The sequence below is a fragment of the Mastigoproctus giganteus genome, chromosome 11 (genome assembly GCF_048544385.1).
Source record: "Mastigoproctus giganteus isolate SK-2022 chromosome 11, ASM4854438v1, whole genome shotgun sequence".
Lineage (NCBI taxonomy): Eukaryota > Metazoa > Arthropoda > Arachnida > Uropygi > Thelyphonidae > Mastigoproctus > Mastigoproctus giganteus.
The window spans coordinates 172,877,799-172,893,113 of NC_143585.1; the positions used below are offsets into that span (position 1 = coordinate 172,877,799).

The window sequence follows — 15,315 nt, forward strand, 5'->3', positions numbered from 1 at the left end:
CACATTATAAGAAATTCTGATTTACTGCACTACATTATTTCTCTGTATACAACTGTTTGTTGTACTCATGAGAGTCATCAACTCTAACAAACACACACTCCTACTCTCATGTTTGCTTTCTCAGTGGTTTGGTGCCTAATACCCCCACATTGCTTATATCTAGCACACACTTGTGTGTGCTAGATGTAAACAATATCATGTGTCATTCTTGATAGATCTGTGAACATTAAGCAAACTGCATCTCATAATGCTATGATTCGGAAGCCGACTGCCCAGGTCATGATTTAACATTGACAGTACTTTAGGTTTGGCCTAACCATTCCCTTGTATAACGGAAAAATCACCTCCCTGTCCCTGCTAGTAAAATTCCTATATATATATATCATTGACAAGACTCCGTGACCTGCCCTGGCAATCAGACTGCACTGCTCAGCGAACTTCATATTTTACTCCACAAATACCCCCAGATCTTTTTCACTTTCTACTTCCCTGAGTGTAGTACCACACAGTTGGTACGTTTCTCTTCAGTTATTGCTACCCAAAGGCAGTACTTTGCATTATTTTGTCAATGTTAAACATCAGCTGCCACTTCTCAGGCCATTTTCCAAACTTATCTAGGTCCACTTGGAGTAGCATACTGTCTTTACTGTCATTAACAAATTTGTCAACCTTTGTATCATCTGCAAACTTGAACATTAAACCTGATATACCTCCATCAATATCACTGATAAATATGCAAAACAACAATGGGCTGTACAGCAAACCCTGGGAAACTCCACTAATAACATTTGTCCACGAAGAGTAGTGTCCATTGATTACCACTCTTTGTCTTCTCCCAATCAACCATCCCTTTATCCATTGTAGCAACTTACCCTTAATGTCATACCTCTCCAATTTGTACAGCAGTCTTGCTATGTGCAACAGTATCAAAAGCTTTCCTGAAATCCAAGTATATGATATCAAAATTATTTTTGGCATTCAGTTCCTTTGTGACCACATCATAGAATCCAACGAAATTGGTCAGACAAGACCTCCCGTTAACAAACCCATGCTGTGTCTTAACTATTACTGCAGTCTTGTCTAGATGATCCTGTAATGTTTCTTTAACCAGTGATTCCATTATTTTCCCCGGAACACAAGTTAACAGGTCTAGTTACTTTCGTCACCTTTTGAACCCCCCACCATGTGAATTTGTGATACATTTCCACACCTCCAGTCCATAGGGACCTCTCACCTGAGTCCAAGGAAGCTCTCATAATTATGGCTAAGGGTTTGCTTACTTCCTTTGCTGCCTCCTTTAATATAACTGGAAGGCACCTGGAGTGGAACCCATCCACTCCAGGTGCCTTCCTTACATTTAACTTCAAATATTTCTCCTCAAATTTGCTCTCAGTTATTACAAAATCACTTAGCTCCCTGTTAGCGTTGGATAAACCTCTGGCACTCCCCTCATTGAATAACTCCTCATGTGTGAATGTAGATGCAAAATACTCATTCAGTTTATCAGCTACCTGAGCACAATCATCTATGTTAAGTGATCCAATCTCATTCATCCCTTTCCTTCTAAAGTTCACATAAGTAAAGAACTCTTTGCTATTTTGATTTGCAACCTTTACCAAAGATTTATTGTAATCTGCTTTTGCCTGCCTAACCTCCTTTGTGACTTGATTACAGACTAATTTATACCTGCCATAGGCTTCTGTGTCACCTGATACTTTATATGCATCCCATACATTCTTCTTCTCTGCCACAAGCCTCATTAATTCATCTGACATCCATTTAGGCCTAAATTTTGAACAGTATTTCTTAATTGGAATGAAAAGCCAAGTAGCCTCAAAAATTAAGTCCCAGAAGGCTTACCATTTAGAATTCAATGTTGTTAACATCATCAGTTGATCCCACTGTACGGAATTTAAATATTGTCTGAGACCTCTGTAGTCACCTTTACGAAAGTAAAAGCCCTTCCCTTTAGCCTTGATGGTAGTTACATCTTTAAGTAATTCTCACATTAGTACATTGTGATTACTGTCACCCAGTGGTTCCTTGATCTGCAATTTTTTAATGCATGAATAATCACTGCTGATAATCAGATGGAGAGTATTACTCCCTCTGGTTACCTCTTGTACATGTTGCTGTAAAAAACAATCATCCAATAAATCCACAAAAGTCTTGTTAGTGTGCTTTTGACCAACCCACAAGTTCCAGTCAATATCTGGAAAGTTAAAATCCCCCATTGTAAGACATTCTGATTTACTGTTCCACTTTATTTCTCTGCACAATTGCTCATTATACTCATCAGATTAATTCGGTCTAGAACACACACACACCTACTCTCATTTTTCTTTTTAGCATTAGCATTAGTAGAGGCATTTGATGCAAGAAAGCAAGCTTATGCAGCATCAGCCAAAAAAAAAAAAAAAAAACCACTTCCACTTCACCCCTCTGTTCATTCAAAATACCTGTCCAGCTGAGCCTTAAACTTATTTAGGCTATCAACCTCCACCACAAGGGATGGAAGTCTGTTCCACCAACCAACCACCCGCTGGCTAAAGGCAAATTTCCGCACGTCTATCCTACATCTGTCTTTCCTCAATTTGAATTTATGCCCTCTCAGGTGATTATTCTGAGCTAGAGGAAGAATCCCATCAGCATTGAGCATGCTTAAACCATTCAAGGCTTTATACACCTCTATCAGATCACCTCGCTGGTGCCTAGTCTCCAGACACTGTAATTTGCAAAACTTAAGCCTTTCTTCGTAAGAGCACCCCTTTGTTCCATTCACTAATCTTGTTGCCCTTCTCTGTACTCGTTCCAGCAGCTCTACATCCTTCTTGAAATGAGGCCTCCAGACCTGTATACAGTACTCTAGGTGTGGCCTGACCATCGCCTTATACAATGGAATAATCACCTCCTTATCCCTGCTGGAAAAATTCCTGTATATCATTGACAATACTCCATGAGCTACTCTTGCAGCCCGTCTGCACTGCTCAGAGAACTTCATATCTGCCTGCACAACCATCCCCAAGTCCCTTTCATTCTCTACCACTGTCAGTGTTGTACCATAGAGTTGATACGTTGCTCTGGGGTTGCTGTTTCCCATGTGTAGTACTTTACATTTGTCAATGTTAAACTTCATTTGCCACCTCTCAGCCCATCTGCTCAACCTTTCCAGATCCTGTTGCAGAAGCATAGTGTCAGTAGTGTCCTTGACAACCCTGCCAACCTTTCTATCGTCTGCAAACTTGGACATTAATCCCGATATACCATCATCAATATCATTTATAAATACAGAAAACAATAATGGACCCAACACTGAGCCCTGAGGGACTCCACTAATAACATCAGTCCACGATGAGCAGTGTCCATTGATTACCACTCTCTGTCTTCTCCCCCTCAACCACCCCTTTATCCATAGCAGCAATTTGCCTCCAATGTCACACTGCTCCAATTTGTGTAGCAGTCTTGCATGTGCAACAGTATCAAAAGCCTTTCTAAGATCCAAGTATATAATATCAAAGTTATTCCCTGCATCCAGTTCTTTTGTGACTGCGTCAGGCAAGACTTCCCCTTAACAAAACCATGCTGTGTCTGAGCTATAACTGAAGTCTTGTCTAAATGATCCTGCAGTGCGTCTTTAACCAGTGCCTCCATTAATTTTCCTGGAACAGAAGTCAAGCTCACAGGTCTATAATTACTTGTGTCAGCCTTTGATCCTCCTTTGTGAATTGGGGTCACATTTGCACATTTCCAGTCTATGGGTACCTCCCCTGAGTCCAAGGAAGCTCTCATAATTATGGCTAAGGGTTTGCTTACTTCCTTTGCTGCCTCCTTTAATATAACTGGATAGATCCCATCCACCCCGGGTGCCTTTCTTGTGTTTATCTTCAACACTTTCTCCTCCACTTTACTCCCAGTTATTTCAAGATTCTGTAACTTACTGCTAGAGTTGAATACACCTCTGGCATTCCCCTCGCTGAATAACTCCTCATGTGTGAATGTCAATGCAAAATATTCATTTAGTTTGTTAGCCACCTGAGCAGGATCATCAACACTTGACCCATCAATATCAAGTGGACCAATCTGATTCATCCCTTTCCTTCTAGAGTTTACATAAGTAAAGAACTCTTTGCTGTTTTTCTTCGCATCCCTTGCCAAGGATTTCTCGTAATCTGCCTTCGCCTGCCTAACCTCCTTTGTAACTTGGTTGCATATCAACTTGTATCTATCATAGGCTTCTGTGTCATGTGTTAATTTGTAAGTATCCCATGCATTTTTCTTCTCTGCCATATGCCTCATTAGTTCATCTGACATCCATTTTGGCCTAAACCTTGAACAATATTTCTTAGTTGGTATGTAAAGCCTAGTAGCTTCCAAGATAAGTTCTTTGAATGCTTCCCATTTTGAATTTGCTGTTGGTAACATCATCAGTTGGTCCCACTGTATAGAATTTAAATACTGTCTCAGTCCATCGTAGTCGCCTTTACGGAAGCAATAACCCTTCCCTTTACCCCTAATGGTAGTTACCTCTTTGAGTAAATCCCACTTCAGCACACTGTGATCACTGCCACCTAGTGGTTCATTTATCTGCAGATTCTTAATGCATGAAGAATCACTGCTGATAATCAAATCAAGAGTATTAATCCCTCTAGTTGCCTCCCGAACATGCTGATGTAGAAAACAATCATCCAATAAATCCACAAAACCCCTGCTAGTGTGTGAGTATCCAGCCCCCAAATTCCAGTCAATATCTGGGAAATTAAAATCTCCCATTATAAGACACTCTGATTTACTGGCCCACTCTATTTCCCTGTACAGTTCCTTATTATACTCATCAGAGTCATTAGGCCTATAGCACACTCCTACTCTCAATTTTGATCTCCCAATGTTTATGTCACACCAAACTGACTCCACACTGCACTGTCCAGCGATGTCGACTGGCTTCACTTCCTTGGTTTTTATGTGTTTCTTAACTAATAGCATAACACCTCCCCCCTTCCTATCCTGTCTATCCTGTCTGTAGACGTTGTACTCCCCAAATTGCAGTTCCGCATCCCTTATATCTGTGTGACACCACGTCTCTGATATCCCAACAATATCTGCCTTCGATGTTTTGAGCAATACCTCAAATTCATCAAATTTATTTACTAAACTCCTAGCATTGGTGTACACGCAAGTATACCTGCACCTGTTTCTATTCTTAGCTACCCTAACACAACCCATGTGTTTACTTGTACCACAATGGCTCCCAGCAGTCTCTGAAATACCATGCAACTTGTTTTTCAGGCTTCTGCTCATTCTAATAGAAGCAGTGCAAGAATCTCTTTCACCTCTGCCAGTGGCTACTGTCAATCTATTGGTCTTTGTCTCCCCCCAAGCTAGCAGTTTTCCGACCCACCTAACACTGCCTCGATAGCATCAGCAAATATTCTTGCACCCTTTCTATTTAAGTGTATCCCATCCCTGTAGAAGCAATCTCTCCTGTTAACAAGTACAGTCCAGGCTGAAAAAAATTCTACCCCTTGAGCCTTGCACAATCTTTCCAGGGCCGAATTGATCGACAAGGCTCTCATCATATACTCCCTCCTATCGTGTCTGGGCAGAATTGCAGACACTTTCAAATTCAACCCTAATTCTCGGCTTTTGTTCAACAGTAACCTGTACTTGTTAAGTAATTCTGCCGATCTCCTACTCTTAACTTTTCCCGTGCTTATTTCACACCAAACAGACTCAACACTGCATTGTCCACCAACATCAACTGGATGCACTTCCTTAGATTTTATGTGTTTCTTAACTAACAGCATAATCCCTTCTCCCTTCCTATACATATTGTACTCTCCAAATTCCAATTATATCTGTGTGACACCATGTCTCTGATATCCCAACAATATCTGCCTTTGATGTCTTGACTAGCACTTCAAGCTCATCATATTTATTAACTATACTTCTAGCATTGGTGTACACGCAAGTTACATGCAACTGTTCCTACTCTTGGTTACCTTAACACAGCCCATGTATTTACATGTTCCACTATGACTCAGAACAGTCCTGGAAATCTCGATTACCTTGCTTTCCAGGCTGCTGCTCATTCTAATAGAAGCAGAGAAAGAATCACTATTGCCTCTGCATGCAGCCACTTAACCTTTTAGTCTGTGTATCCCCCTCAAGCTAGCAGTTTTCCGACCCACCTAACACTGCCTCGATAGCATCAGCAAATATTCTTGCAATTTTTCTATATAAGTGTACCCCATTCCTGTAGAAGCACAGACCAGGCTGAAAAAAATTCTACTTCTTGAACCTTGCACAGTCTCTCCAGGGCCGAATTGATCAACAAGACTCTCATCATATACTCCCTCCTATCAGGTCTGGGCAGAATTGCAGATACTTTTACATTCAACCCAAACTCGCGACTTTTTTCAACATTGCCCTGTACTTGTTGAGTAAATCTGCAGATCTTTTACTCTTAATGTCATTAGTTCCAACGTGATTTTCATTCCAATTCGCTATAATTAAAAATTCTGCACTAAACAAATATATCTAATGCAGTAATAATACTCTGCACTGATTTATATTTTACATTCCAAATTTTTCTGTTTATTTCAGCATCTATATGTCTCAAAAATCAAAGAAGATTAAATCAAAAGTACTCTCTATATCTAGAGCATAATTCAGCCTTCCGCTCTAAGAAAACTCACCCTCCTTGATCTGGAAATGTATGGATACATCCTTTGGTATTGGTGTCCCACAACTTTACTGTCTTGTCATCTGCCCCAGAAACAATTAATCGACCGTCACATGAAAATCTAAGTGAATGGCAAAGCATACACCAATATAATATATATAGACACACAAATTATAAACACTTATTTAATCATTTAAAAAAAAAAAATAATAATAATAAATAAATGGTTTTAATATAGCAATATCAGTATATCCAGCAGCTAAATGTAATTTAAAATTTATTTTGCTAATTCTCATATCAAAACAAACAGCTACAGCTGTAAGGTCTGTTTCCAGGATATCAGATATGGTAGTAGTAATAATATTCACAACTAATGAAGAAAGCAAATTTAAACATCAGAAAAAAAAAAAAAAAATTTAAATAAATATAAACATAAAAAAAATAAATAATAAATGAATAAATAAACAAACAAAAAATACACATCACCTGTTAGCAGTGTTCCTTAAGTTCTTTAAATTAATTCAAACTATCCAATTCAAAACAGTGAGAGTGATAATACCATCAACATTTAGCTTACTCACTCAATGCATTCAAATCATTAAACCCTTTAATCAGATCTCCTCACAGGTTACTAGTTTCCAGATGTTTCATATTTGCAAAATAACTACTTTCACTAGAATATGCAACGTTCTAGTGAAATTCGTTATGAAATACTCAAGATGTGGCCTAATCTTATACAGCAGAATAACTGCCTTCTTATCTCTGTTGACAAAAACTCTAGAAGCTGGCCTAGCAGCCAGCCCACACTACGTGGAGAATTTCTTGTCTGTCTGAATAATTATAGATATTTTTCATTTTCTACTAACCTGAGTGTGATTTCACACAATTGTTATTTCTGAGATTACTACTACTATGTGCAGAACCATATTAATGTACATCTTAACTACATACTATGCAAGGCTTAGACCTAAAGAGATGTCAGATGAACTACTGAGATATATAGTAGAGAAGAAAAGTGCATGGGATGCATATAAATTATCAGTAGTTCGGACTGCCGGTTCGTTCAGATTTTTGAATTTATCAAAAATACTGTTCGGGAGACTTTAAAAAAAACAAGAAAGTCTAGTAAGTATAGGAATAAAATCTCTAAGTATATACGTATTTTCATTCATTGGTAACAAAACAAATGGAACTTTCAGCCACAATAACAGATATGTATAGGCTTTAACGAAAATAATTACTTATTTTTTGCTGCATCATTTTCAAACTTCAGTTCTTTGTCCCCAATTTTCTTCTGAGCAAGAATAATTGGGTTGGACAGCATTCAGTTTGTTGCTGGTATCAAGCCATCGCACTCTATAGAGTGGAAAATGCCTCACCATGTGTAGGCCCAGTGTTGATGTCATTTTCTTCGTTGTCATCTAGCTTCATTTCATTTTTCGGAGCTCTAGATTTTTTTACACTCACAATTTCGTTTTCATTTAAAACAGGAAACCTTGCAGCATCAATACCATTTTCCATCCATGCCTTTGCCTCACCATCATCACAATCTTCAAACCCTGGCATTGACTGAAACAAGTTGATCATCTCATTCAGTATTTGACCCCCATCTCCTTCATTTCGATTCTGCTCATCTCCTATGGTTTATTCTACAATATGCCACAGTTTTTTCCAAGCATTTTTTAAATTCTGTGTAGTGATTGATTCTGATGAGTCATCTAACATGTAGCAGTTGTCCTGGAGATTGAGCTTTTTCAAAGAAGCTACGATGCTTTCTGCAAAAAGTTAGAATTTTTTTCAGCCTGGTCTGTACTTGTTAACAGGAGAGACTGCTTCTACAGGGATGGGATACACTTAAATAGAAAGGGTGCAAGAATGTTTGCTGATGCTATCGAGGCAGTGTTAGGTGGGTCGGAAAACTGCTAGATTGGGGGGATACAAGGACTAATAGATTAACAGTAGCCACTGGCAGAGGTGAAAGTGATTCTTGCACTGCTTCTATTGGAATGAGCCGCAGCCTGGAAAATAAGATGCAGGATATTTCAGAGACTGCTGGGAATCATTGGGGTACAAGTAAACACATGGGTTGTGTTAGGGTAGCTAAGAAAAAGAACAGGTGCATGTATACTTGTGTGTACACCAATGCTAGGAGTTTAGTAAATAAATTTAATGAATTTGAGGTATTGCTCAAAACATCAAAGGCAGATATTGTGGGGATTTCAGAGACGTGGTGTCACACAGATATAAGGAATGCAGAACTGGAATTTGGGGAGTACAATGTCTACAGAAAGGATAGACAGGATAGGAAGGGAGGAGGGGTTATGCTATTAGTTAAAAAACACATAAAATCCAAGGAAGTGAAGCCAGTCGACATCGCTGGACAGTGCAGTGTCGAGTCAGTTTGGTGTGACATAAGCATTGGGAGATCAAAATTGAGAGAAGGAGTGTGCTATAGGCCTAATGACTCTGATCAGTATAATAAACTGTTCGGAGAAATAGAGTGGGCCAGTAAATCAGAGAGTCTTATAATGGGGGATTTTAATTTCCCAGATATTGACTGGAATTTGGGGGCTGGTCACTCACACACTAGCAAGGCTTTTGTGGATTTATTGGATGATTGTTTTCTACATCAGCATGTTCGGGAGGCAACTAGAGGGAGTAATACTCTTGATTTGATTATCAGTAGTGATTCTTCATACATTAAGAATCTGCAGATAAATGAACCACTAGGTGGCAGTGATCACAGTGTGCTGAAGTGGGAGTTACTCAAAGAGGTAACTACCATTAGGGGTAAAGGGAAGGGGTATTGCTTTCGTAAAGGCGACTACAATGGACTGAGACAGTATTTAAATTCTATACAGTGGGATCAACTGATGATATTGCCAACAGCAAATTCAAAATGGGAAGCATTCAAAGAACTTATCTTGGAAGCTACTAGGCTTTACATACCAACTAAGAAATATTGTTCAAGGTTTAGGCCTAAATGGATGTCAGATGAACTAATGAGGCATATGGCAGAGAAGAAAAATGCATGGGATACATACAAATTAACACTTGACACAGACCCCTATGATAGATACAAGTTGATCTGTAACCAAAGAGTTACAAAGGAGGTTAGGCAGGCGAAGGCAGATTACGAGAGATCCTTGGCAAGGGATGCGAAGAAAAACAGCAAAGAGTTCTTTACTTATGTAAACTCTAGAAGGAAGGGGATGAATCAGATTGGTCCACTTGAGATCGATGGGTCAACTGTTGATGACCCTGCTCAGGTAGCTAACAAACTAAATGAATATTTTGCATCGACATTCACGCATGAGGAGTTATTCAGAGAGGGGAATGCCAGAGGTGTATTCAACTCTAGCAGTAAGCTAGAGAATCTTGTAATAACTGAGAGTAAAGTGGAGGAGAAATGGTTGAAGATAAACACAAGAAAGGCACCTGGGGTGGATGGGATCTATCCAGTTATATTAAAGGAGGCAGCAAAGGAAATAAGCAAACCCTTAGCCATAATTATGAGAGCTTCCTTGGACTCAGGGGAGGTACCCATGGACTGGAGATGTGCAAATGTGACCCCAATTCACAAAGGGGGATCAAAGGCTGACACAAGTAATTATAGACCTGTGAGTTTAACTTCTGTTCCCGGAAAATTAATGGAGGCACTGGTTAAAGAAGCACTGCAGGATCATCTAGACAAGACTTCAGTTATAGCTAGGACACAGCATGGTTTTGTTAAGGGTAAGTCTTGCCTGACCAATTTGATTGGATACTATGATGCAGTCACAAAAGAACTGGATGCAGGGAATAACTTTGATATTATATACTTGGATCTTAGAAAGGCTTTTGATACTGTTGCACATGGAAGACTGCTGCACAAATTGGAGCAGTGTGGCATTGGAGGCAAATTGCTGCTATGGATAAAGGGGTGGTTGAGGGGGAGAAGACAGAGAGTGGTAATCAATGGACACTGCTCATCGTGGACTAATGTTATTAGTGAAGTCCCTCAGGGTTCAGTGTTGGGTCCTTTATTGTTTTCTGTATTTATAAATGATACTGATGATGGTATACCAGGCTTAATGTCCAAGTTTGCAGACGATACGAAGGTTGGCAGGGTTGTCAAGGACACTACTGACACTATGCTGCTGCAACAGGATTTGGAAAGGTTGAGCAGATGGGCTTCGAGGTGGCAAATGAAGTTTAACATTGACAAATGTAAAGTACTACATATGGGAAACAGCAACCCCAGAGCAACGTATCAACTGTGTGGTACTACACTGACAGTGGTAGAGAGTGAAAGGGACCTGGGGGTGGTTGTGCAGGCAGATATGAAGTTCTCTGAGCAGTGCAGACGGGCTGCAAGAGTAGCTCATGGTGTATTGTCAATGACATATAGGAATTTTTCTAGCAGGGATAAGGAGGTGATTATTCCCTTGTATAAGGCAATGGTCAGGCCACACCTAGAGTACTGTATACAGGCCTGGAGGCCTCATTTCAAGAAGGATGTAGAGCTGCTGGAACGAGTAGAGAGAAGGGCAACTAGATTGGTGAATGGGACAAAGGGGTGCTTTTACGAAGAAAGGCTTAAGTTTTGCGAATTACAGTGTCTGGAAACTAGGCACCAGCGAGGTGATCTGATAGAGGTGTACAAAGCCTTGAATGGTTTGAGCATGCTCAATGCTGATGGGTTTCTTCCTCTTGCTCAGAATAATCATCTGAGAGGGCATAAATTCAAATTGAGGAAAGACAGATGTAGGATAGATGTGCGGAAATTTGCCTTTAGCCAGTGGGTGGTTGGTAGGTGGAACAGACTTCCATCCCTTGTCGTGGAAGTTGATAGCCTAAATATGTTTAAGGCTCAGCTGGACAGGTATTTCGAACGAACAGAGGGGTGAAGTGGAAGTGGTTATTTTTATTTATTTATGTTACTTTTTTTTTTTTTTTTTGGCTGATGCTGCATAAGCTTGCTTTCTTGCATCAAATGCCTCTACTAATGCTAATGCTAAGTAAACAATGCAAGGCTCAGCTGGACAGGTATTTCAAACGAACAGAGGGGTGAAGTGGAAGTGGTTATTTTTTTTATTTATTTATTTATTTTTTGGCTGATGCTGCATAAGCTTGCTTTCTTGCATCAAATACCTCTACTAATGCTAATGCTAAAGTTTTATACTCTTAGCATGTTCAAAATTTAGTTTGGACTGATTAATAACTGCTTTACAATTGTTGCAAGCTTTGATGTACGGAGAAAATGAAAAATTGGAAATAAGCCAATTACTTTTTTCTCTTTGACAGCCTTAACACAATTATTGGAAAACCAAGGTTTAGAAAAAGGACAAGATTTTAAACTGGAGTGTGGAATAAAGGATTCCATTCCTGCAAGAATAATTTTACTGACACGATCTGAGCAAACAGTGACATTAGAAGTTTTGAAACAGTAATCCAATCAAAGAAAAGAAGAAAAGAAATCATGCAAGTCATCTCATTTTGCATTCTTGTAATACCAAACAACACGAGCTTTGGAAAAGCCATGAGATAAAGGCTCCATAGGAGGAGAGACAATCACCAAATTGTGATCTGCGGTGCCTAAAGGACCACATAATTCGACCATGCACTTAGAAGGGTTGTTTGTGAGAAAAAGATCAAGCTCGTTGGCTATATTGTTAGGATTGTCTGGTATTCTTGTAGGTAAATGAACAATCTGTGCAAGCTCAATAGTAATTGCAAATGCTTCAGCATCTCAAGCAGCTGGGTGAGTGTGACAAGAAAACAGAAGCCAGCTGGAGTTGTGACCATTAAAATCACCCAGGAAAATTACCTCACTGTTAGGAGAGTTGGACTGGAGAAAGTCAAGTTGCAAAGAGAGGAAGGCAAAGAGCTCCAAGTGATTAGTGGAGGTTGGAGAACTGTAAAGACAACAGATGAATTTGACACAATGAGGTAGAGATTTTAATCCAGAGAAGACCTAAAAGAGGAGATTCCAAATTACCAAGTCTCTGACAGGGAACATTAGAACGGACATATGAATAAGTACCACCTTTGAAGCGAAAGGAATCATATCGCGAATAATTTTGGGCAACTGAGATGAGCAGTAGTTGAATCAACCAATAATTGGGATTCTGTCAGAAAAAGTACATGGGGTTTGGCAGACTTCAAGTGGAAATAGAAAAAGTGTGGGGGGGCATGCTGTATGAAGCAATGAAATTTTTGGATATGGCGTACACACATTGTTAGAATATACCAAGATCCTTGACATAACGTTGTCTTGACAATCCCCCCCCCCCACACACACACTACTAAGACTCCCTCCAGTCACTATCTGGCAGAGTAGAAGCAGAAAGATTATACACTAGCTGATCGGGAAGCCTCTAAAGAGTTACCAATAGGTTCGGTACACCAGACCACAACTCGTTCCCTCGAAATGTAAGGAATATTGGATCTCAACATGATGTTCAACATAACCACAAAAGTCATCAATCATACTGCATGATGGAAGAGATGGGGAAGGGTTGACTGGAACTTAGCTCTGGAGACTAAACATGGATTCCAAAACTTCAAGCCTCCAATAAGCAAAGTGGTGGTATTGGACCAGTTGATAAGAGTCATATAACACCCAGGATTGCCTTGTAACATAGAGGGGTGTCATTCCTCCATGTTTTTTTTTTTTTTTTTTTTTTTTTTTATGATTGTACCGACAGAAGACAAAAATGTCTTCAGTCGGTACAACATAATCCTACTATTAGCAGGAGGAATATCAGTGTTTCACAGCCAATAGGCGAACATTCGGCTTGTATACATTTCACATGCAGCAAGTGCAATGCTTTTAACCAGGAGACGATGCCCAGGGTGGTGTAGGCACTACAACTCGATCCCTGTTTATGTTGGTTCACACCTGGGTGGTCACTCAGAGTGCTTGTGCATGGAGGTTTTTTTTTTTTTTTTTATGAGAACCCCAAACGCGAGAGGTATTAGAACCTATAGTACTTAGTACCGTGCTTGGGTTTGAGGTTAAGAAGACGAAAGAAGATATTTGTTGACATTGGACTTGAACTTCTGTAGATTGTAATTTTCAGGAAATACGTATGAAGGAAGGTTGTTCCAGAAAACGGCAGTTGAATGAATAAATGAGGAAGATGAAAAGTTGGTTCTGTGGGTTTGAAGTTGGACAGTAAATGGATGTTGGCTGGTGGCGGCACGTGTTCGGACTGTTTTGAAAGAGAGAGCGGGAATTATAGAAGCCAATTCAGAAGAACAGTGCCCATTGAAGTATCTGTAGAAGAGGCATGTAGCAGAAACAGTGCGTCTATGAGAAAGCGAGTGGAGAGACTCTGTTAGAGATGAATCATTAATTAACCTAACTGCCCTCTTCTGAATGGAATCAAGAAGCAGGAGAGAGGTTTTGGGGGCACCACCCCAGATATGGGAACAATATTCCATGGCAGGGCGAATTTGCGATTTATACAGAGTGAGAAGCTGTTTGGAAGAAAAGTAACGCCGAGAGCGAAAGAGAAAACCAAGTTTTTTAGATGCAGAGGAAGCAATATTTGTAATGTGCTTGTGCCAAGAGAGATTAGAAGTCAGGGTAATCCCCAAAAGAGATATATCATTTTGCCTAGAAATCGGAGTGTCACTAAAGATAAGCATAGGAGTAGAAGAATCCTTTTTGCGAGATATAAGACAAGACTGAGTTTTAGAAGGGTTGAAATCAACTAAGTTGTCTTTGCCCCACTGGAGAATTACCTGAAGATCGGCATTTAAGGAATTGATAGCAGATTTTCGAGAAGTTGAAGCTGATTGAGCAGGACAAGGTTTCTCAAAATGGAAAGTTGAATGCAATGTGCTATCATCGGCAAAACTATTGATAGGATTTCCAGTCAATGGAAGAAGGTCATTGATATACAAGAGGAAAAGAGTGGGGGGAAGAACTGAACCTTGGGGGACACCGGCATTAGTGGAGAAGTTAGAAGACAGAGAGCCATCTACCATCACCCTCAGTGAGCGATCAGAGAGAAAACTGGATAACCAATTACTAAAAACAGTTGGCAAACCATAAGATGGAAGCTTGTTTAGAAGTCCTTTATGCCAAACACGATCAAAAGCCTTTGAGATGTCAAGAGCAACTACTTGTGTTTCACCAAACCTTTCCATTGAATTAGTCCATAAATGGGTAACATAAGCCAGAATATCTCCAGTGGATCGACACTGACGGAATCCATACTGGTGATCGTTGATCAGACGGAAGGTTTCTAGGTAGTTTAAGAGTTGGCGGTTAATTGATTTCTCCATTACTTTAGAAAGAGTAGAAGTAATTGCAATGGGACGATAATTGGATGGGAGGGATTTGTCACCCTTTTTAGGAACTGGCTGGATATGAGCAAATTTCCAAGCAGAAGGAAAAACACCTTTGGAATAAGAAAGTGAAAAAAGGCGGCAAAGAATAGGAGTATGTTCAGGAGCACAGGTTTTGAGAACAAGTGGAGAAATACCATCAGGACCTGGAGCTTTCTTAGCATCAAGATTCATCAAAATCCTTCTGATATCCTTTTGACGGAAGACCACAGGAGGCATTGAATGGAGTGTGTTGGGAATGGTGGGAGATGTTTTACCCAGGATTACTAACAGTCCCACCATCGTGAAGATATAAG

At 39.9% G+C, this 15,315-nt stretch overlaps 1 protein-coding gene across 2 annotated transcripts in view; it reads right to left on the reverse strand.

Moving 5' to 3' along the window:
* The window catches only part of LOC150078577 (uncharacterized), a 394,647-nt gene that overhangs the window by 221,572 nt on the left and 157,760 nt on the right, over nt 1–15,315 (reverse strand). For both annotated transcript variants that reach the window (XM_090385383.1, XM_090385384.1), the window contains one exon: nt 6,693–6,800. In XM_090385383.1, coding sequence (XP_090241509.1) covers nt 6,693–6,800 — 108 coding nt within the window. The remainder of the gene's footprint in view (nt 1–6,692; nt 6,801–15,315) is intronic.